We start from the raw sequence: 24,438 nt of genomic DNA, 5'->3' as shown, positions 1-24,438 counted from the left end.
TACTTAAACCGAATCAAAAAAAAAAAAAAATCTATGTCATAAATAACAAACAAAAAAGGCAGGGAACCGTTCTAGATAAAAAACGAAAGAGGCAAAACAACCAAATGCAATGTCTGAACCTTAAAGGAACTCTGGACTGAAATTTGATATGAACTAGGTACTGAGTGATATATTGAGTTACCATTAATTTTGTGTACTTATGGCTCAGTGGTTATGTAAAAGAATGTCCTTAGTCTTAGAAGATGTACGCGTCATACCTAATTGCCAAAACTTGAAAGCAACCAAGATGTCCTTCAGTAGGTGAGTGAATATACAAACTGGTCCATCCAGACAATGGAATATTACTCGGCTCTAAAAAGAAATGAGCCAGCAGGCCAGGAAAAGGCGTGGAGGAACCTGAAATGCACTTCACTAAGTGAAAAGTGTAGCCATCTGAGAAGGCTACACGCTGTGTGATTCCAACGCTAAGACATTCTGGAAAAGGCAAAATGATGGCGACAGTAAGAGGATCGGTGGTTGCCAGGGGGTGAGGGGAGAGAGGGACGAATAGGCAGAGCACAGAGGACTCTTAGGGCTGTGAAACTATTCCTGATGATACTACAATGGTGGATACATGTCATTATACATTTGCCCAAACCCACAGGATGTACACCAAGAGCGAGTCCTAATGTAAACAATGGATCGTAGTTAATAATAACATCTCAATACTGGCTCATCAACGGCAACAAATATAACACACAAATGCAAGACTTGACAGTAAGGGCAACAGAGAGAGGACCAGAGAGGGAACTCTGTACTTTCTGCTCAATTATGCTGTAAACCTTAAACTGCTTGAAAAATAAAGTCTATTAATTCAAGAACACAAAATTCTTAGGGGGAAGAAAGTGGTTGCCTGAAAGGGGGGTGGGTGGTGAAGGAGGACAGAGCCAGGAATTGTTCCTTCCAGCTGTTTAGAGCTACTTGACTTTAACAGTGCTCATAGATCACTTTAAACACATTTCTAAAATTTATAAAAATACAGTAAAATCAAAGATGCCCCATAAAACAAGATGCTATTATACTAAACCTGCCAAGCTGAGTCTGCGTCCTGACGGAGTCAGCTTGGTCTGCTGTAACAAAGCACCACAGACTAGGTAGGTGGCTTAACAACAGAAATGTATGTTCTCCCAGTTCTGGAGGCTGGAAGGCCAAGATCAAGGTGCTGGCAGGTTTGGTTTCTCCAGAGGTCTCTCTCCTGGGCTTGCAGACACCACCTGTTTGCTGTGTCCTCACACGGCCTTTTTCTCTGTGCAAGCATCCCTGGTGTCTCCTCTTCTTTTAAGGACACCAGCCCTATCAGATTAGGGCCCCACTTTTATGACCTCATTTAACCTTAACTACCTCCTTAAAGACCCCATCTCCAAAGACAGTCATATTGGAGGCTGGAGCTTCAACATATGAATTCGGGGATGGGGCGGGGGGGACACAGTTCAGTCCATAACGGTCCTTCAACTCCCTTTAAAATCAAAAAAGGAATAGTTAGAAGGCAAGCAGCTTACGCCTGTAATACACCACTAAGAAAGCTGCGATCATCAGAGAAGTGGCAGCCCGTGAAAAGGCGAAGCCCCTTTTCATCCGCGGTGGGAGGAGTTCCGTGGCTGGCGGCCACCAGCTGGCAGACAGTCCCTCAGCTTAAAAGGCTCCTTTGTTCTTTCGGACATTTCTTTTCTACTTGAAAGCCTGGCTGAGGACACTGCCCTCCAGAACACCTGGGGAACACCACTCAAATTGGGTGACGGCCATGTTCCTCGGTGGATGACAAGCGCCTTGATTTTGTTTTTTTTTAAACGCTTTTTGAGCCTCCTCCAGTTCTCCCTCGCAGAGATGCTCAGTAAGATGGTGATGAAACCCATGCCGCTTTGAGAAAAGACGACTTGTTCACACACACAGACACCCCTCCCGTATCTATAAAGCCTGGGTTTTGTTTCCTCACAGTCATCCTGGAGATAATATCAAAAGGTCAGGCACATGCAGTCCTGACAGCCTCGTCTTAAAGCTTGGTAACTATGTCTGAAAGTCAAGCTGGTTATCATGGCTCTGGGGAAATACGAATTCAGGAGTTGCCTTGGGTGCTGGCATAAATTGTGCCCTGGCCTGCGACAATAACTATCAAAAAAGAAGCAAGCTGAACGTCCTCCCAAAAGGAGGCAGCATTAAATCCAGCGGGGTTTGTTAGTGGTATGAAATGTCCTACTTGATATAAATCAAGTGTTTAAACTTCCAGCCCCTTTGGGTAGCAGTTCAAGTGAATCTGGGGAATGATAAACAGTCCATCTATGACCATGAACATAATTCAGATTAGAGCAGCTGGGCTCTTGTGAGAAGGCCACCCCGCCCAGGCCCCCAAGGCCCACCTAGCAGGGCTTGGTGGAAGCTGACACCATCTTCCCTGCTCACTCTTTCTTTCTAGATCCTCTGTGGAGAAAATCCCAGATTCACTCTTGGCCACTGGAGGCTTCCTAGGCTCTGGCCTTAGGGAGACAAAGACTTCCCTGGCTCCTGGTCTGCTTTCACGATCACCTGGGAGCCCAGGCCCTGAGAAATCCTGCAGACAACGCGAGTCAAGGGTACGAGCTCGAGTGCTCGGCCTAGAGCAGGGAAGGCACATGGCGACGGAATACATCAAAAACGCGAGCTGGCTTGAGCCGTGCCTGCCCTGGCTCAAAGCCCGAGAAGATGAAAGGCCCCGCAAACAAGGATCTCTTGCCAGCACTAATGTATCAGCATCTGTGTTTGTTTAAAATATGTAGAGCGAGAGAGAGGGTGCGATTGTTTTCTCGCAGAACATTCGGAGCCAATTTCGACACCCAGATCTTCACAGGAAAACCTCACGGGGCTCCGTGAGGTGTGAGCGGGCGTCGAGGGCAGCATTTCCTGCCAGAACTGGAGATTCCAATGATAACTGACATTAGATTATTATTTTAAAGGAAAAGAGAAACTGCTACACACTTGAGACGACACGGGTGATCACGGTGGTATTTCTGCCGAGCGTTGGAAATTCAGCTTCATCGGTGGGCTTCAGAAGTTTGCAAAGTGGGGACCCCAACCAGCAGCAAGCCCTGGGAGCTGGTTAGAAATACACATTCTCGGGCCCCCTCCCAGGCCGGAGGGATCAGTAACTGCAGGGGGGCCCGGCACTCTGGGTTTAACCTAGAGGTTTACTCCTCTGGGGGATTCTGACGCCTGCTCAAGTTTGAGAACCACTGAGTTCCTTTAAAAACCACCAGCAGAAATGACCTCTAGCCTCAAACATTTATTTGTTCCTTATTGACTGCCCCTCCCCATGTGCAAGACATACCCCAGCTGCAGTCAGAGCTAAGAAGGACACTCGTCCCATCCGCCGAGAGTTCTCTGGGTCAAGTGCAAATTCAGCTCCTTGCAGAGCCATGAGCAGGGCGGCAGGAAGAAAGCCGCCCTGGTACCGATGTCTCCACCAAGCCAATCTCTCGCTCCCCCCAAGCTTCTGAGGCCCTGGAATTTAGGGAGAGCCCCTGAGCCCAAAGCACAGCCCACGGAGCACTGCACCTCTCACATCATCACGAATCTTTGATCTTTGCAGTGCTGGTTTCCTGGTTCGTGATAACACAGAGCGAAAGCAATATTGCTGCGGCGGAGACAATGCCATGGGCCACCAAACCTCTCGGCTCTGCGATAACATTTGAACACGTGAAGTTGTTTCGAACCGAATGATGTATTAGGGAGCAATTTGAGCATACTGTGAACCTCACGTTTGCTTATGGGTGATTTCATCCACAAGAAACTCCAGGAGGACAGAGAAAAATGCCCGCGGCCGGGAGCACCCAGGGGCATGGGAATACTCAGCCGCAGCCCTCGCGATGCCCGCTTCCACAAGCCAACTGCGGGGTTTTCTCAAGGTGAAGGGACAATAAACTGTCTTTTTGATATACCTCTCAACCATTTAATGTGTGTAAATGTCTGACCGTTTTTATGAGATTCCCATCTCTCTTTTTTTAATCTGTCACTCTTTTGTAATCTGTCACTGACGAAGTGTTGGAGCGTTGTGCGCCTAACCCTATTTTTCTCATCAGCCCTGAGATCCTCGTCGCTCGTGTCTGCGGAGCGCCATGATGTGCAGGAACGTGTTGTCACATCACAACGTCGCAGCAGGACAGGCTGAACCTCCTCCCAGAGCCAGGACCGCTGCGGGGGGGGCGGGGGAGCCCCAGCCCCTCCCCGTTGGCTCCTCCCCTCGGGACTCAACCTTCAACCTCAGGGCAGAGACAGCAGCCCCACCGGGAAGCCTGCGTCCCACGCTCGCTGGCAACTCCTCCTCCTGGGCTCCCCTGCTGACATCTCTTCCGAGCACTGCCACCCACCCCCCTGCCCCGGTCCCCGCCAGTCCCGCCAGGGCTGAGCCCGCGTCCCCTTCATCTTGTTCCCCCCAGGGTCCCGCCGCTCACCCGCTCCGCGTCACCAGGCACTGGCGGAGCCCCAGCTTCCGGAAAATGTCCACCACCGTCTCCATGGGGGTGTGGTCCGTGACGGTGAAAGGGCTGAGGTTCAGGACGCGCCGCAGCTTCAGGGGCTGCGGGCTGTTGGCTGGCAGCTCAGGGGGCTCCTCGGTGAAGTACATGACCGAGTCGCTCACGATGCCCTCCTGCCTCTGTCTGGCGTTCTCTGGAATGGGCGAGCAGGACGGTGAGCCCCACGAGGCTCCCTTGCGGGGTCCCTTCCCCCACCCCATCCCACCCCATCCCACAGTAACACACGACTTCCCTCCCCCAGCAGCCTAGAATCCCGCAGAGGAGGGGCGCAGCAGGCAGACTCTACATTCTTAACTTGGAGCTTCAGCCAAACATCTGTGAAACTGGCATCCCTCTCTCTCAAGCTAATGCTGTGCGAGACCCCCCTGCTGTGACCTGATCATTCACTGCCAAAGTCTTGCGACGCGGGCCCGACCAGGCTCCTTCCTTTAGGGAAATGCACTGCTTCTGCCTGGACGTCAGGGCACCCAGCGGGCCCAGGGCCTGCCACCCTTGCTTTCCTGACACACCTTCTCCTCATCAGGGGCCGAGGTTTGACGTGAAAAGGAACCTCACTTAGCTGCCCAATGACCTTAATACATGGTTTGGGTTTTTTTGTTTTTTTGTTTTTTTGTTTTTTTACAAACTAACGTATAACTGACCCAGATGGCATTATAAATCCTGAAAGGAACAAGAAACCAAGAGGACCATCCTAGGCTCACAGCCCAGAAACGCAGCTCAGTCTAACTACGACCCTTGGGACCAAAGAAATAACCCTAGAAAAGCTGCATTCCCCCCCAACCCCTTGGATCGCCTCTCTTAAATATGCGCCATTTTGTGGATTTCTCAAAGAAAGATAGTAAAACTGTTATGGTAACAATTAGCCTATTTCTATCTGTAGGCAGGCCCACGTGAAAGAAAGCTGAAGAAAACTAGGGTAACAGGAACTCATTAGAAATACAGCTTTATGCGGTACTAGAAACCTAGGCTATTTTAAGTCACACATGAAATAAATCCATCGGTCTCAAGATATTTCTCCAAGGCGATTTTCCTTCTGTTGGAATTTTAATCTTCCTTTTGGTTCATGGGAAAAGGTTAGGGGAAATGTACAGCAAGGTTTGCCTTAAAATGGATCCTGGTTTCTATAATACATTTTTTTTTTGCCTTCTCAAAGACTACTATTCACCTATATTGTTCTTTGAAAAATAAAATTCTAACTGCTGGCTCTAAAGCCATTTACTGCAACAGAGTACTCTAATGGAAAACTGGCAGCATTCGGGGTCAGACTGAGTTTGAAAAAGGGTCGCTGTTTAAAAGGGGAACAGAGGGCCTGCTGGGCAAATGCCTGCACAGTATGTGGGTCAGGTTCAATCGAGTTACATCCAATGGAGTACAATTCAACCACAAATACCAGATGACACTGATGCACAACATGTTTTCAGACGCAGATGCCACACAATACACACTGTGCATTTCTCTCCTAAATCGAGATGGTTCTGTCCTGAAATGCTAAGGTGGGCAGCAACAGTCAACACACACTTATCGCTCATTTTCATAGACCGACCGATTCTCTAAAAGTCCCATGTAACGGGAATCCCATCTATTTCAACAATCCAGTTGAACATCAGGATTGGATCAAGCCACAAAACCCAATCAAGAACTGATCACATGGATTTGCTGAGCCCCCTCATAAAACCAAATACAACTTAGCCAACTGTCAATTCACTTGTTGAAATGAATAACAAGCTTCTATTGCCTCTGAAGCTACTGATTGGGTTAGAGCCCTGCTTCTAACAGCACCTAGCTCCGTGAATTCTTGCTCAGTACTGCATTCCCAGTGCCTGAACAATGACGAGAACACAGCAGACACAGAACAGGTATCTGCCAAGTGCGCACATGCGTCAATCCACCAACAAGTGGATGAACGAGTGGGTAGGTCTACTGAACGTCGGTGTCCTTGGCTCTGCCTGTCATGTAGAACAGAGCCTATCTCACAAAGGAGGCATTCGGAAGGAAAGCCCTGAGCTATCCACGGCCAAACAAGAATCGAAGGCAACAGCTGGGGTCAGAGCCGGAGACCTGAGCAGCGCTCCTTGGTAGTCCAAGAGGAGCAGCTGTGGCTCTCTCCAAAGGGCTCTCTGTGAGGCCACTTTGGAGCTCTATTATAAAGACCTATCTTAAAGCCTTGATTGAACTTCGGGGGTGGAGGTACGACGCACAGCCGAAAGCTGGTGAATGGAAGAATCAGCAAGAAAGCTCTCCTCATCTCTCTACTGGGGGAACCATCTACTCCCACTTTGGACAAGAAATCACCTGTCACCAAAATGCCTGCAACCAACTCCAGCATGTACGTTCACAGAGGGCAGAGCCTGGTTGCTGCCAGCCCTGTGCTCCCAGCTCCCGGGATGGCACCAGCACATGGTGGGTGCTACGTGAAATATTTCCTGCACGGAAGCGTAAACCAAGCCCTCACCCAGGGCATGATCCAGTGCTGTGAGAGTATAGGCTCCCAGACCCCAGGGACTCATGGAAACCCGTGTTAGAAAAGCAGCCAAAAAAAAAAAAAAAAAAAAAGATAGCCCAACATTACATGTGTAAAAGGCCTAAAAGACAAGAAAAGCACTAAATATTAACCAGAGCCTTCTATGGTGCTGAAAATGTGGGCACCTTTTTAATTCTCTTTTGCTTCTGATTTCCCCAACATTCTCAGTATTACTTTTACTTTAAAAAATGTAATAAACTTCATTTTTGTTGTAAAGATCAAGTAGTTAAACTTTTTTTTTCTTTTTTATCTTTATTTTTGGCTGCGTTGGGTCTTTGTTGCTGCACGCGGCATTCTCTAGTTGTGGTGAGCGGGGGCTGCTCTCTGTTGCATTGCATGGGCTTCTCATTGCAGTGGCTTCTCTTGTGGAGTGTGGGCTCTAGGCACGCGGGCTCAGTAGTTGTGGCGCACGGGCTGTACAGCGCAGGCTCAGTAGTTGTGGCACACGGGCTTAGCTGCTCCGCGGCATGTGGGATCTTCCCGGACCAGGGCTCGAACCCGTGTCCCCTGCATTGGCAGGCAGATTCTTAACCACTGCGCCACCAGGGAAGCCCCTAAACTTTTTAAAATTGTTGTTAGTATTGGGGGTCTGCTGTTCTATTCTACCACAACTACTCTCAGTGGCTGCAGCTCCTGAAAAATGATGTACCTTTTACGAGCGCCTGTTAAGGTCATTCAACCTGACATTCCACTTGTTAGCAGCAGTACGATCATAATGCCAGGTGCAAGGAGGGTAATGAGGAAAGTGTTGATAAAGTGAATTCCACAAGCTATGATAGGCCAAGAAATTTTAAAAGACTGGAAACAATCACATATCCAGTAAGTGATTACAATCGCTTTAGAGCAATGGTTCTCAACTGGGAGTAATTCTGCCTCCACCCTCAGGGGACACTTGGCAATATCCGGAGGCATTTTGGGGTCTCATAACTGGGGGGACGGGGTTGCTACTGGACTCTAGTGGGTAGCGACCAGGGTTGATCCTACAGTGCACAGGACAGCCCCTCTCAACAAAGAATGATCCAGCCCCAATGTTAATGGCGTTAAGGTTGAGAAACTCTAATCATGTTTTTAGGGAGGTAATACGCTATCATCCTGTTCATTAAAAATGCTTCCATAGGGACTTCCCTGGTGGCGCAGTGGATAAGAATCTGCCTGCCAATGCAGAGGACACAGGTTCAAGCCCTGGTCCGGGAAGATCCCACATGCCGCGGAGCAGCTAAGCCCGTGCGCCACAACAACTGAGCCTGTGCTCTAGAGCCCGTGAGCCACAACTACTGAGCCCACGTGCCACAACTACTGAGCCTGCGTGCCTAGAGCCCGTGCTCCACAACAAGAGAAGCCACCGCAATGAGAAGCCAGCGCACCGCAACGAAGAGTAGCCCCCGCTCATCGCAACCAGAGAAAGCCCGCGCGTAGCAGCGAAGACCCAACACAGCCAAAAATAAATTAATTAATTAAAAAAAAAAAAGAAAAAAAATGCTTCCATAGATAAGCAACACGGTCCTACTGTATAGCACGGGGAACTATATTCAATATCCTGTGATAAACCATAACGGAAAAGAATATAAAAAAGAATGAATGTATCTATATGCATAACTGAATCACTTTGCTGTACAGCAGAAATTAACACAACATCGTAAATCCACTCTACTTCAGTAAAAAAAATCAAAATAAAAAAAATCTTTTTTAATTTTAAAAAAGCTTAGGCAGATGCCAGACATCAAAGGTTAAAAAAAATGCTTCCAAAAAAAAAAAATGCTTCCATAAAACAGACGTAATTGACAAGAAAGGTTAAAATGGAAAATTAGAAGCAACTATAGTGGTGGTCAGTACAAAGGTTATGTGGTAAAAAAGTAAAGACTATTTAGAAGGAAAAGCAGATGATTTTCTGACAAGTTATAGTTTATAAGGCATGGAAAAGTCCCTCTGCATGTATTTTTTCATCCCCAGCAGAAGGAAGCAGATGGCACCACTGTTCTCCACGGCCTATCCCAATCACTAACAAACAGCTCTCCCAGGAAGAAACCTCTTTATCCCTAAAGAACCCGTCCAACAGATCTGACACGTATCTTGTTGTTCAGTTCTGGACATAGATCCCTTTCTGCAAATGGGCCTCTTCCACATGCTGGAGAATCATCATCAAATCATCCACCAGGCGAAGAAAATGAGAGTTCCCTTAACTCTGGCCCATGACTCTAACTTTCCATCCCTTTAATCATCGTCGCGGCTTCCCACTGAGCCCTCTCTGGATCCAGCCTCACTTGACTGTGGAACTCAAGACTAGAAGAGCCCGAGCCTGCCGGGCACAGAAGGAGCCTCGTGTTTGCAGAGAGCCCCAAGAGGGAAAGTCCCATCTACCAGGAACTTGAACAAGGGCCACACATGGCCCTACGTGAGTACGTGATGGTGAAAGGGCCACGTTTCCGAGGTGCTGCGACTAATGGCTCTCCAGCAAAGACAACAGCTATGGTTTGGCATTCCAGAGACAGACTGAAAATAAGACATTTTCAGCTTCACGGGAGCAACTGACACCTTTTTAAACATGACACGTGAGAAAAAAATCTTTGCCTCATTTACTACTCTTTTCTTATCTTGGATCTATGTAAAATCTCTGCTCCTGAGTCCCCTGAAAGGGAAATTGGCATGGGATCGTTACTAGCTCAATGCTCAAGTCCTATTTCTATATTCGCAAAAGGGCGTCTAAGTCTGCAAATACAGGTCATGAATTTCTCCACCGGAGTACAGGACTTTTCTATATCCACGGAGCAGGAAAACAGCTTTTCTCACTGCTCACAGCCAAACACTCCTTGCTTTCCCGCAAACCATGTAAATGGCAGCTTCCGTACTCTTATCGGTCTGATGGAAAGCATAAAGGTATTATTTACACCGTGTGTTGCCTCTTCAGACATTCCAAACATAGCTTCTAGGAGGGCGCTGGGTTGGCAAGCTTAAATTTCTTCTCTAACCGGCTGATGACAATTACTGCTTCCCACTTGATTACAGTAATGGGTTTCAGCAAAATTAGTAAGCTCTCTCTTAGCAGGTGTGCCTGGAGCGGCACAATAGGTAATGGATTCCGTGACATTTATTACTAGAGTGTTTAAATTTCAACCTTTGCTTAAAAGATTTTAAGGATTGAATAAATTTTTAAAGCCTGCTGATTACATTAATTTAAAACAAACCCAACCCTACTATACAGCTTTTTCTAAAAAAATCTCATTATTTATAAGGCAATGGTCATGCCTAAAGGCACCTACCTGTTAAGCGACAGGACATATAATAAAGAGAAGCATCATGGAGCACTTAAAGCACAAATGTACTTTCGTGTCTAAAATATAAAATCAACTGTTGCTTTGGGGGAGGTAAATATGTTTGAGCAACAAGCTAACATCAGAGGCTATATAGCTTATTTAAACTTATTTTTATAAAGCCTTTGATGAAGATACTTTAAAAACATTTTACAAGCTACTTAACATCGCGAAGAGGTTTTGGAAATTCAAAGCGAGAGCCTAAGAAATAGTTACCAAAGGGCAGGGATAAGCTAAGGTGTGTTCCCGGTGGGGCGTTCCACCATCATACCTGGAAAAGTCCCCCTGGCCAACTTCACAAATGTTCTGGAAGTACAATCATCACGGCCACACATGAGCCATGTGATGGGCCCCGGCGTACCGTGAGATGCAGGGGCGCTGAGCCGGAGGGCATCAGTGTTTACCACGCGCCGCGGATGTGCTCTGCGGCTCCCTGCCCCCGCTGCATCGGGAAGTCCGGAAGGACCACCCTGGGGGAGCCCGCTAAGGCCTCCTGCTCCTGCCTGCCCGGGCCTCCAAAGACTCACACCCAGGCCTGTGTCTGTGGAATCCTCCTACCTCCCGCTCCCCCTCCAAGGCGCTCATCCCTGGGCCAACGGGAGCCCCGGGCTTCTCGGAGCCGCCCGTGTCGGGAACATCCCAGCTGGGCCTCATCCCCTCTCCGCTCTCCCAGCTCAGCAGCCTGCCCCTCAGCCCAGCTGATCCAGTCAGCGCACGAGGAGGAAAAGCATCCCACGGAACTGACTGGACCCACGCGGGCCTCTAACTGATGGCGCCGGACACAGAGTCGCGAAGTGAAGGGCTTGAGCGGCGCCGAGGGAGGCGCCTGAGGCAGGGAGCTCAGCATCTGGGTCGGTCAGCCTGCCTGCAAGTCCGTCTCCGCGACCGGCCTGCCCGGCCAGCCCGCGCTCTCCCACCTCGTCCTGCTCAGCTTCGCCCAGGAAGTCCCTAAAGGGCGGAGCGCGTGTCTCCTGGAGGGAGGGGCCCAGGGGGCTGCTTGCAAACGTGGTGCTCGGTGTCCAGCCAAGAATGCCTCCGACGGGACACTGTCCCTCACGGTGTGACCTGGGGGCAGCAGCAGCAGCAGCACTAAGAGGGAGCTCGGGAGAAATGCAGAGTCTCGGGTCCCACCCCAGACCTACTGCATTCTGGCCAGACGCCCACGTGAAACGAATAAGCATTAAAGCGTGAGAGACCCTGGCCTGAAGCCCTCCGACCCTCGTCCACTCTCTCGAACCTCTTTGAGAATGTCGGGGCACAGGGGTGCCGTTCGTCTCCGTGAAGCGTGAGCCTCCCTGCTTTACTCACTTATGGCGAGAATCAGCTCCCTCCTCTGGGCGAACCCGATGAGGCGCTCCGAGTCCCTGGAGACGACCACGGGGAAGCCATTGTAGTCGGTCTCCTTGATGAGCGTCTCCACGTCCTCAACGGTCATGCTGTCCTGGGTGAGCACGGACAGCGGCGGCTCCCCCCGCCGTGGCCGCATGACGTCGGTGGCCAGCGTGCGGTGGGTGAACTCGTCCTTCACGTCCAGGAACGGGTACCCATTTAAGTGGATGTGGGCCTCGTAGATGCCTTCCTTCCCAAAGGCATCAGCCACCCACTTGCTGGTCACGGCCGCCGCCATCAGGGGCACGATGTACTCGAGACCACCCGTCAATTCAAACATGATGACCACCAACGACACCGTCATCCTGGTAACTCCACCTGCAACCAAAGGGAGGAATGAAATTGCAGGACTCGACCCCACACCCGCGAGAGGACATGAACTGTGCAAACTGACAAGCCGGCTCTACCCTCCCGGCACCTGTTCCGCGGAGACAGTCCTACACGGCGCCCAGGCTCAGACCTCTAGGATAGAGGCCAGTCTTGGTAAACACAGCCTTGCATCAGGAGCCGTAAGTCGCATCTCACTGAGGGGCTCTTCTCCCGTGAGGGACAGCAAGTTGTCTATTCACCCAGGACCCGCCTTGCTTTTTGGTGAGTGGCGCCTATGTGGGCTCTGCAGGTTTCTGACTCAGCAAGCATCGCTCTCTACCAGAACCCCTCGAGGTGGAGAATTGTAGAGACTATCCACAATTGTAGACGGTACAGCTGCAAGACGGTGGAGACCCCATCAGCCTGGGTCCCCGGATGACTGAGCAGAGAAAAGCCCTCTGCTACTCACATTACACACACACACACACACACACACACACACACACACACACACACACACACACACACACACACACACACACACACACTCGGTACCTAGGCAGGCGGCGGCTCCCACCATGGCGTAGAGCCCTGGGGTGACGCAGTCTGCTCCGGGCCTGCACCAATTCCTGAAGACGATCCAGTCGTGGTGATGGTAAGCCAGTTGCTCCACGCCAATTCCCACCATCCTGCCTGCCATGGCCCCCACAGCCATGCTGGGGATGAAGAGACCGGACGGGATCTGCGGGGAGCGCCGGGGAAAGCAGCATGAGGGAAGGGGGCCCCGTTCCCGCCGCCCCGCCGCCGGGAAACTCAGGCCCCCTCGACAAGCTTGCATTTTGCTTCGGTCTTCAAAGGAGGGGCAACGCTTCAAAACATGGGTCAGCTGGGAAACCATGGGACCAGTGATTTCACCTGCTTGGTCGTATCTACTGTGACTTGGAGAAAATGCAATTTTACACTTTCATTTCCTCGCCTTCAAAAGCTGGCCTAGTCTGCCTGCTGTGGATTAAAGAATGATAAGCCCCACTGCAAATAACATTCAAAGTGCACATCTGTCACTTGAGATACTCACCACTTTCTCTCTCCCCTCACGTGTCATTCAGATTAGCTTTTAAAATTAAATGTCAAGCCACAGCATGAAAATGGAAAAGCAAGGCCTTCAACTGTTCACAGGTCAAAGAAAGAAGCTAAAAGCGTCAGTGTAGCTGCCCTGCATCTTCCAAAAACCTTGGCACGGGCTTACTGCCCTCTTGTATGTACAGTGGCCAAACACCTGTCAGAGAGAGATGGGGAGCAGGTCTGTCTTCCTAACAAAGTCCATTTTCCGAAAAGTATTCTGAATATTTTCAAGCCAGGCTAGATGCAGCAAAGAAATAGACCATGGAAACTGAAAGGTCTAGGTAATAGCGTGTTTTATATTTTGCTGTGTGAAAAACATGTTCATTTCTCTAGTGATCAGACATTTGCTACAGAGCAGACTTGACTCTGTTCGTGGAGACTGCATGTGACCGCCGATCCTGACCGGGAGCTGCATTTATGTCACCCCGACCCCACCCCCGCCCCCCAGCTGTCATCAATCTGAGGATGCAAGTGGATCTTTACCCAAATTCGAGTTAAGTTTGGATCCTCGGGTGTGATTTCCAGAGTGTGAGACATTCCTGAGGAAATTGTTCCTTTCTGAGCACCCCTTATCCCCCCGTCATTTAATCCCCTGTAACTTCAAAGCAGACTTCTCCCAGCAGGCACCAGAAGAAAATAAACCCCTTTGCATCAGAGACAGTCACCTATTTAATAACGTTCATCCTTCCTTGTTCTTAAGGCAAAAATTCAGGTTTGTGTTTGACCACTGCACCCAAGTACACAGCTTCTTAGAATTTTTTAAAATATTTATTTATTTGTATTTATTTATTTTTTTGGGCTGTGTTGGGTCTTAGTTGCGGTATGCGGGATCTTTCGTTGCTGTGCGCAGGCTTCTCTCTAGTTGTGGCATGGGGGCTCCAGATCGCGTGGGCTCTGTAGTCTGTGGCAGGCGGCCTTAGTTGCCCCTAAGCATGTGGGATCTTAGTTACCACTAGGGATTGAACCCGCGTCGCCTGCATTGGAAGGCGGATTCTCAACCACTGGACCACCAGGGAAGTCCCTAGACTTTTTTTTTTTTAATTCGTAAGAATACCACAAAAAGCAACAGTCATGGAACACAAGGGGGTTCTGGAGGGTTGCCAGCGTTCTGCTCCTGGTCCTGGGTGCTGGTCACACAAGTGTGTATGTTTTGTGAGAATTCACCAAGCTGTACATGTCTCCTTATGAATGATATACTCCAAGCTTTAGCTTCTTCACTGGTAAAATGGGGTTATAAATCTCTATTCCATAGGCTTGCTGTTTATCAAAAGCGTTGTTTCTTGTTGATTAAAAGAATGTCAAGGGCTTCCCTGGTGGCGCAGTGGTTGAGAGTCTGCCTGCCAACGCAGAGGACACGGGCTCGAGCCCTGGTCTGGGAGGATCCCACATGCCGCGGAGCGACTGGGCCCGTGAGCCACAATTACTGAGCCTGCGCGTCTGGAGCCTGTGCTCCGCAACAAGAAAGGCCGCGATAGTGAGAGGCCCGCGCACGGCGATGAAGAGTGGCCCCCGCTCGCCACAACTAGAGAAAGCCCTCGCACAGAAACGAAGACCCAGCACAGCCATAAATTAATTAATTAATTAAAAAAAAAAATAAAAGAATGTCAAGTGCCCTGCACATGAGAACATTCAGTAAAGGTCACCTCCCCTTTTCCCCCTGTCACAATCTTATTCTGGGGACTTAGGGTGCTATCCCCAGAAGGACAGAGGTTGCCTCCCTCCCCTGACACCTTCCCTCCCCTTCACTTACCTTCATGCCAAAGGTAAATATGGTAATGACGATTTTGAAGATCAGCGCCAGGGCCAGCTGCCACATGGCTGTGTAAACGCCGACCCCGGCCGGCCGGTCGGGGATGTCGTCCACGGGCCGCGTCATGTTGGGGTCATTGATGTAGTCACAGAGCTGGGAGGACTCGAGGGCCCCGCAGTCATTGAAGAGCTCGGATATGAGCTCGCTCGTGCTGCGGCGCGTGTAGGGGTTGGGGTAGGCGACGACGGCAGTGATGGCGGTCACCGCAATGACCTCCAGCACCGGGTACTTCCCCAGCTTGGTGGTTTTGCGCCTCCTGCACCAGGCGATGTTGCAGCGGATGAAGAGGGTTCCCCACAGGCCCCCGAAGACACCAAGCAGGATGAAGGGGAAGAGCTCGGCCATGTACCAGGGCGTGTGATACTCCACGTAGAAGAGGACGAGGCGGCTGTTCCCAAAGGGATTGATGGATCGCAGCGTGAAGGCTGCCACCAGGGCCGCAAAGAAGGACCGCCACAAGGTCTTTAAGGGAAAGTAGTAGCTGACCTGCGACCAAGCAACAGGTGGAAAATCAGAGACCGGCGGCAGAAAGAGCCGCCCAGAGCCCCAGCCCCACCTGCTGGCACAGGCCATAAAGTCACACTCAAGACCAAAGACGGGCGGTACTCACTTCCTCAACCTAGGTGTGAGGATGGCCCAAATGCACTAACAAAGATAGTTAAAGGACTCTATGTCTACAATTGGAATGGACACTAGTCAAGGTGTGTTTGCGCTATTTTTTAAGACAAATGAGAACATTTCATCATCATTCTGTTTATAGCACAGACACCCTCCTAAAAGAAAAGAAACCTCTGATTTGATTCTCCAGACAACAGATCATGGGTTGAAACCCCTGGCCCAGCAGATGTATCTGGAGGGCACATGAGTTAAGAATGGTTTGTACGTTTTTAAATGGTTGGGGGAAGAGAGAATTATTTTGTGACACGTGAAATATTCAAAAGAACAAGACTTAGTGACAAGTGGTAATTACATAAAATTCAAACTTCAGCATCCATAGGGAAGGTCTCGTTGGAAGTCAGCCAAGCCGCGCACGTGCGTGTTGTCTGTGGCGCCCTCCACGCTACAAGGGCAGAGCCCAGTGGTTGCGACCGAGCCCTGAGACCCGCAAAGCCTAAAATATTTGCTACCTGGCCCTTTACGGACAACGTGGGCCGACTGCTGGACTGGATCCATTTGGGTTGCAAAACATAAAAATGCTTCATTATGTTGTTTATGAAAACGAGAGAGAAGACTGCAAATCTCCCCCCAGAAATCACACTGGCAATTTTTAAAACAGGACTTGAAAACACATATTTCATGGCGAACACTGCGGCTCCTTAATGAGCCGCAGGAATCTCTCAGCCCTCAGAGGGCTAGAGAGGGAAGCCTCCTGCCGCCCCGACCCCCGATGTGTTCCTCGGCGCTCAGAACCACGGGGCCCTCCGGTGCCCTCCGGTGCCCACGCTCACCTCTTCCAGACTGAAAAGCACACCCCCGATCGGAGCACCAAAGGCGACAGAGACCCCGGCAGCGGCCGCAGCTGACAGCACCTGCGAAGCAAAGAGCTCCCTGTCAGCCCGAGGCCTTTCCGGCAAATCAGCGGGTACTGGAGAGGCTGGAGAGGGCGGGAGGGCGCTTCATCCTGCACCTGCTCACCTCGCGCCTCTTGCCCTCGTTCTTGCTGTACTTGGAGAAGAGGCTGCTGAAGAAGTTGCCACAGCAGCATGCCACGTGCACCAGCGGCCCTTCCTTGCCAAGGCTCAGGCCCGAGGACACCACCAGCACCAGGGTGACAGTCTTGATCAGCAGGGTCCACTTGCCCAAGTAGCCCCTGATGATGAAGCCGCTCAGGATGGTCTTTATCTGAAACACAGGATGGAGAGCGATGGGGAGTGAGCCGCTTCAGCGCCACGGCTAGGAAAGTAACCTCTCCCTCCTCTGAGGAGCAGCTTTCAAACCGAGATTCGCTAAATCATATGGAAGACAGGCTGCTTTAGTTGTTAATTTAGCTATAATTTTATATTGAGAATTTATATTAACGCCTAATTTTATATATTAATGGAACCCTGAAACAATTTCAAAGCATAGTAAATCTTAATAATTCCGAGAGTAATGAGAGATCGTAACGAGGACTGAATAAGTAATTATCAGAGTCTCATTTTATTTATGGCATTTATCCTGTGCATTTTACCCTCTGTTGTGTTGAAAAGATACGTGTATCTATTGATTTTAACTGTTAATATTTCACTACTGAAAGATGGCCAAGATAAAGGGACATCTGGCTGGCTATGTGACAAAGCAAATACAACAAAATATCAATTGCACTTCAGATCAGGGTCGGCAAACTATGGCCCATGGGCCAAATCCAGCCCACGGCCTGTTGTGTATGACACACGAGCTAAGAGTGCTTTTAATGTTTCTAAATGTAATATGTAAACAAGACTACTAGCCTTTTAGTGAGAATAGTTCCTCAGTTTTGCCTCTTGACTCACAAAGCCCAAAATATTGACTCTCCTTTATCGGAAAAGTTTGCCAACCCCTGATGCAGGCCAGGGGTATATGGGTGTTTACTGTCCAATTCTTTCGACTTTCCTGTATGTTTGAAAATATTCTTAATACAATATTGGAAAAAGAAGATGCTCAACATTCTAATAACGCACTCTTGGGGGATGTAAGGGTATCTGAATCCGTGGCAACCCCTTCCCTTCCGTTGAATCTTGCCCTCTTGTCCTGAAAAGTACTTTGACTACAGATAGAGCTGACTCGTGCACCACTTTCAGACCTGCGACGTTTTGTAAACGCCAAATAATGGCTTTCTCCCTAAAGGTGTATGTGAATTTGCATAATGCTTTTATTTTTTTTTATTTTTTATTTTTTAAACATCTTTATTGGAGTATAATTGCTTTACAATGGTGTGTTAGTTTCTGCTTTATAACAAAGTGAATCAGTTATGCATATACATATGTTCCCATATCTCTTCCCTCTTGCATCTCCCTCCCTCCCACCCTCCCTATCCCACCCCTCTAGGTGGTCACAAAGCACCGAGCTGATCTCCCTGTGCTATGCGGCTGCTTCCCACTAGCTATCTATTTTACATTTGGTAGTGTATATATGTCCATGACACATATATATGGAATCTAAGAAAAAAAAAAAAAAAAAAAGGTCATGAAGAACCCAGTGGCAAGACGGGAATAAAGACACAGACCTACTAGAGAATGGACTTGAGGATATGGGGAGGGGGAGGGGTGAGATGTGACAGGGTGAGAGAGTGTCATGGACGTAACGCTTTTAGAATTCAACGGGGTGCCAATCTCAGTGATTAACTTCATCTACTGGAGTCCTCTTCCCCCAAAACAGGGTTCTTCTGGATATGGAAGCATCACCAATGGGTAAGTAACATTTTACCTTCAACCTCTCCCGCGACTGGCTGAAATGGAGTGAATGTTTACTGCCCAGCTAGCAAGTTACAAGCCTGTAATCAGAGATTTATTAGACACTGAGTGAGTCAGCTAATGAAATTCATGGTCAGTATCCGTTTTCCCATTGTATAATACATAATGGGACAGTCTCAGCTCCTGTCACGGTCAGGATGTTTACATAATGTCAAAGAGCCTCCCAGTGGGCGCCAAGAGATCAGTTTCTCACGTAGCTATTACAATCCTTCTCCACCGGCACTCCGTGGTATCACCTGGAGAATCAGGCACCAGTGAGGACGAGGTATCCCCCCGCCCCGAGATCTGATGCAACTGGTCTGAGGTGTATCCTGGGCATAGGAGGTTTACAGCCTCCCCAGGTGATTCTAAAATGCAGTCCAGGTAGAGAAGCACTGCTCTCATCCTGAGAAGAGCAGTACAGCTATTCCTAATTCCTCTGTATTTAAGGGCGGTCCTGAAACGCTCTCTGGCATCATGTCACCTGTGATGATTTGGAGACGGTCGTGAAGTGAACTAATCCTAGCAATTTTACAGGGGTGTGACTGGACCATTTTCATCTCAGGAGTTCTTGATAGAGATCTGTTTCTTAATTCAAGGAGAAAGACCAACAGTGAGCGAGCGTGTGGGCATCCGTTCGAAAGAACTCACTAAGCTCCTTCCTAAAGGCAGACAAACTAGCAGTGGTTAAACTGGTCTTTAACTAGTGCTAGTGGGCCTATTTGAGCCTGTGCTCTGGGGATCTCAGATCCCTTTATTTAAGGGACGTTTTATTATGCCTGCCACAATCCTGCCCTTTTGTGTTGCCTAGAATAAAATTATCTATAATTTTTTGTCAGTTAGTTAATGTGGATTTGGACCCCAGGGTACAGTTGAAGAGCGTAATACCATTTAGAAAATTACAAGCATCTAAATTACCTGAGCCTTTGCCAGCCATGACATGTGGTGAATTGAACAATGTAAGAGGTATTTTGTAATTCTCTGAAATGACTTTATAAAATTGTCATGATCAAATTAGGGACTAAAGAAGGCAAATTCATTCCCAGTAGATGCCAAAATCCAATCGCTTGCTTTAATTTGGATCAACAGAGACTGAATCAAGCAGGGCTTTAAGGCGATGTATTGCAGCACATTTGTGACTTGATGGTGGTAACTTTAAAACCTCTCTGGCAAATAAATATTTGTGAGAGAGTTCACATTGTATAGAACTGAAACATCAACTCAAAGTAAGTTCTAGGAGGACATGATTTCTTTTCTTTTCTTTAATTAATTAATTAATTTATTAGGCTGCGTTGGGTCTTCGTTGCTGCGTGCGGGTTTTCTCTAGTTGCGGGGTGAACGGTGGTTACTCTTCGTTGCGGTGCGCGGGCTTCTCATTGCAGTGGCTTCTCTTGTTGTGGAGCACAGGCTCTAGGCGTGCGGGCTTCAGTAGTTGTGGCACGCAGGCTCAGTAGTTGTGGCTTGTGTGCTCTAGAGCATAGGCTCAGTAGTTGTGGCGCACGGGCTTAGCTGCTCCGCGGCATGTGGGATCTTCCCGGACCAGGGCTCGAACCCGTGTCCCCTGCATTGACAGGCGGATTCTTAACCACTGCGCCACCAGGGATGTCCCTAGGAGGACATGATTTCTTATACGGTCCACAGTGGTTCTATGAATGAAGCAGACAGTAGTAGTCATCCTTGCCCAGTTCGCTCTAAGTTCTGAAGCCCAAGAACTAGTGTGCACTTTTAAATGTGCTTTGTAGGGCTAATACAAGAGCATTTATTACACAGAAAAAAAATGGTCTCTAAATTTGTATTCTTTTTAATGTTTCAAAGGAATTTTTGACACTGGCTGGGACCTGGGACCCTCTGCTGCACTGCTGTAATGCTTGCACCTGGACAAACATCTATCAACAAAATACAAAGAAACTATAAGGGACTAAAAGTAACTGCATGCGTGCCCAGTTGGGGCAAATTCTGGACAACAAGATACAAAGAGACCAAAGAGCCCCACTGCCACTTCTGAAGAGCCTGGAGCAAAAGCAGGTCACTGCGCATGCCCCCTGCACTCAACACCACCAAAGGGGTGGGCAGACCACCTAAGCAACTCCTCTGGCCCGACCCCTGGACACACCCCTACCCTCACCGCATATAAGGAACCAGCTCGCCTTGCCCCCCAGCAAGTAGGCCAGCAAAGGAACCTGTTACTTGTTCTCCCTCCCGGCCTGCTGCAGCTCAGGCCCCAGTAAAGCCTTGCCTGAATTTCTTGCCTGGCCTCTGATCAATTTCTATTGATTAAGGCGGTCAAGAATCCTGGTCAGCAACATTGTCATCCAAAGTAATCTAAATGTTTCAGAAGCAAACATTACAAAGGATGAGTGATTTTTAAACTGTGCAGAAGTGCACTGCGTTCAAAGTTTGTTGCGACACTGTACACCAGGAACAGCTTACGGCAGATCACCTCCTACCATGGGAAGTGTATTTTCTAAAGATCTCATTTAGTATCTTTCCTGCAGTGAAGAACAGCCCTGTATCTCAAACTGAGTAGAGCTGTTTGCATGGTCCATTGGGTTTTAACTGGAAGGACATTCTTTATATCCAGGAACTACTTATTTGCACTTACTTTTCACTCTGCCCCTCTCCTCCAAGAACTGGGGTAGGTATTGCACCCTTAGGTTAGGAATTTCAAGCTCTACTGTAATAACAGGGAAAATTTCCTACTACTGAGTCATAATAACCAAAGCTTAATTATAAAATCTCCATTGGGCTCCTGATACTTGAAAAGATTATTGTGAACTCTTTTATAAATAGAGACATGAATCTGTTACATATTATATATGGCTGAAAGCATATTCATGTACCCACTACCATGTACCCACTACCAAGTTCAGGACAGAAGAGCAGGTACCTTTGAAAGCCCTGTGTTTGCTTCCTCAGTGGAACCTTCCTCCTCCCCTCTCCAATCATTCCCTTGCCCTTCTTTATAGCTTTAGCACATATGTGTATCACTAAACAGTACGCTTGTTTCATTTTGGCTGTTTTAGGGACTCCACAGAAATAGATTCATACTTTATTTAGATATTCTTCTGCAACTTACTTTTTTCACTTGATACCGCTTTTTTGAGTTTTATCCACATCAATGTGTTCCTTGCACTTTGTCACACGGGAAACAATGCTCAACTCAGTAGTTTATTCCTTTTGAGTTCAGCTGTCACAAATAAAGATGCCTGCTTTGGACGAAGACCAGGTCCAGCCAGCTCCTCCCAGATAGGGTTCCCTGTCTGTCTACGAGCTGAGCCACGCAGCTCTGGTTCTTGGAAGGGGAAGATGGTATTGCCCCCCACATCTTTTATTGCTGCTTTAAATTTCCCACCAGTTCCCCACTGGCCATCTCCTTATTTTGATAGGCGGCTTGAGTCCAAAAGCGCCTGCTGTTGGGCATTGCGATCAGAAACTGAGATGCCAACAGTAATCTGTTCTTTTTAGTGTCCCGGGTGCCTTCGGTCTCCGATATCCAATAAAACGCAGTCAGTTCTGCCCGAACACTTGTTTGGATAAACCCAAATTTGTTCCAGTGTGATTCATGCGTCAGGGCAGAACTTGAGCATAATGCCAATTTCGCATCTGTTTCTGCACAATTTCATCTGGGAGAAACACAAGGCAGAAAACTGCAGCTGCGAATCGAGCCGTGCAGGGATACACAAAATGCACACAGGCACACGTCTCAGGCGACTCCCAGCTCACACATGCACTAGGGGAGTATTCATACATTTCTTAACCATTTAACGTGCGTCTAACTCTGCTACTGCTTTTATGAGGTTCCCATCTTTTTTATGTGTCACCAGTGAAGTTTCTGAGTGCTGTGCCCCTAGCCCCATCTTCCCCACAAGCTCTGTGGTTTTGATGATGCAGTTTTGTGATTTTTAGGAATGCATATGGTGCCTTAGAGCAGCACTGGCTGTACCAAGGAAACAGGATGGTATTGCAGCTTATTTTTCAGGCTCCTGCAGCAACATGTTCATATAAACCATCCAAAGTTCAGCATGAAATAGTCTTTTTTTTTTATCTTTTCCTGGATCAAGACAATGTTGAGCTTCCCTTTCGATGATCCTTTAATTACCCCAGCCCTTTGCATGAACTGCCCAGACCAGCGGCGGTGTTGGTGACATCGCCAAAGAGCGTGGGTCCACTGCCATGACCGCTCACATCTTTATAAACTCAGCATCTCCGCCGTCTACGGGCACTGCTGAAGCACCAACTTGAAGGAGAATGGAACAGCACTGATTAGAATGATCATCTAAGAGCTTTTAAAATGATTTCTGGCTAAAAGTTTTACTGTCTGGGTTTTTTGGGAATTTGCTCAAGTATCATTATTCTAACGCAGCAGATCTCCTTGGTTTGAAGTTTGGTCTCGGGCATTCCTCCTGATCGATGAGGTCATTTCCCTCATACTCTGGTTACAAGAAAGTGCTGAAAAATATTTATAAGAACTCTGAACCCACAAGGGTGCATTCACGGCGCATGTACTGAACGTGGAATTCATTTTTTAAAGATTGCTTTTACACTGTCACCAGAAGAGCAAAACGTGGCGAGGGAGTTCACTCATCAGTAAGCTTTCTGAGCAGTAAACCTCCACTGTTGTCCTCTTTCACGTTCTATCATAGACGCACTTATGAGTTACTAGAGTGCCACGCTTGTGTGTGTGGTTAATGAACTCTGATTCCACAGGCTTTAAGAGTTATGCCTCGTTTGTAAGACAAGAATTTAAGCATCTCAGAAGCAACAGAGCACAAAGCCAGACAGCTGGATTCGACTCCCAGCTCACCGGCTTAGTGACCTTGGGCAAGTTACTTACCCTCTCTGTGCCTCAGTTTCCCCAACCGTCAAATGAAGAATAACCTACCTCATAGGCTCCCTGTGAGGACTAAATGAGTGAACAGATGTCCAGTGCTTGGAACCGTGCTTAGCACAGAAGTGCCACGTAAGTATTTGCTATTCTTATTATTGGCACAAAAGAAATTCATTCAGCCCCCACTCACCTCGGGTATACCAGAGCCACAGGCGTATGGCGCAAATACTCGTACCAGGGAGACGGCCAAAAACGCAAACAGCAACGCCCACAGGATGTACATTAGGTAATTCAGAATGTAAGCGCTGGCACCCTAAACAAGACACAGAACAAGAAAGAACACGTGAGCCACCGCAGAACCGAGCGACGCGCCTGCCCCTCCGCCAGGCAGCTTCTCTCCGGGTCCTGTGTCAGCGAAGAGGCAGGGTTGGCTTCATCAGCTGCTGCTATTGCTACAGTCGGTTCACACACACACGGCGCCGGCTGCTTCTCCGGGAGCTGTGTACGCACACCTTCTACCAGGTAAGGTCTCAGCAGTCATAGCAACTGTGAATGAGGCTTGGTTTTAATCGCTCCGGGCCCTCAAGTTAATGAAAGGTGTAACAGAAAATTCTGCCTTCGAGCCCCGAGGAAGTTTTGTTTGGTCTCGTCTACGGTGGATCAGCCTCTTTGCTTTCATGAAAGCCACATCCACGCCACAGCACGCAGCTGCCCTGCCAGTGAGGAAGTGTGGGAACTGCACTTTAGAATACTGCTACCCAGGTGTGGTCCCTGGGCCGGCAGCATAGCATCACCTGGGCGTGGGCTGGAAATGCAGAGTCTCAGGCCCCGCCCCAATATTCCAAATTATCTGATGTGTGCGGAACACTTCCTGAACCAAACACACAGTCTGGCGTCTCTGAGGCTGAGGACCTGGTCTGTGGGCGGAGACCACGATTCCCCAGCCCTCAGCTTCTTGCCACCATCTGGATGCCTCACGTGACGGAGAGGGAACAGGAGGGCACCTACAAGCCAGGCTGTGGGCACGGCCACATGTGTGCCTGTAAAATGCAAAAACACGCTCCAGGAGGCGGCTCTAGCCTTAACAGTCACAGATATTCACACCCTATGTGGTGAGAAATCAGACGGAGGAATACATTTCACCTAGTGAAAAATGGACTCTTTTGAGACTAAAAATAACGTCTCACCCTTGCTAAC

The 24,438-nt window shown here is 48.7% G+C and overlaps 1 protein-coding gene across 5 annotated transcripts in view; it reads right to left on the bottom strand.

The window, feature by feature from the left end:
- The window catches only part of CLCN4 (chloride voltage-gated channel 4), an 89,498-nt gene that overhangs the window by 5,071 nt on the left and 59,989 nt on the right, over positions 1–24,438 (bottom strand). For 4 of the 5 annotated variants that reach the window (XM_082375616.1, XM_082375615.1, XM_082375617.1 and 1 more), the window contains 7 exons: positions 23,432–23,554; positions 16,639–16,845; positions 16,452–16,532; positions 14,944–15,489; positions 12,627–12,813; positions 11,682–12,080; positions 4,461–4,677 (listed from right to left, as the gene is read on the bottom strand). In XM_082375616.1, the coding sequence (XP_082231742.1) occupies positions 4,461–4,677; positions 11,682–12,080; positions 12,627–12,813; positions 14,944–15,489; positions 16,452–16,532; positions 16,639–16,845; positions 23,432–23,554 (1,760 nt within the window). The remainder of the gene's footprint in view (positions 1–4,460; positions 4,678–11,681; positions 12,081–12,626; positions 12,814–14,943; positions 15,490–16,451; positions 16,533–16,638; positions 16,846–23,431; positions 23,555–24,438) is intronic. The other variant, XM_082375619.1, reaches the window with a different exon arrangement.

Source organism: Balaenoptera borealis (genome assembly GCF_965194805.1).
Source record: "Balaenoptera borealis genome assembly, chromosome: X".
NCBI classification, from domain to species: domain Eukaryota; kingdom Metazoa; phylum Chordata; class Mammalia; order Artiodactyla; family Balaenopteridae; genus Balaenoptera; species Balaenoptera borealis.
The sequence above is the reverse complement of the archived record's forward strand: the minus strand, read 5'-3'. Positions and strand labels throughout refer to the sequence as shown.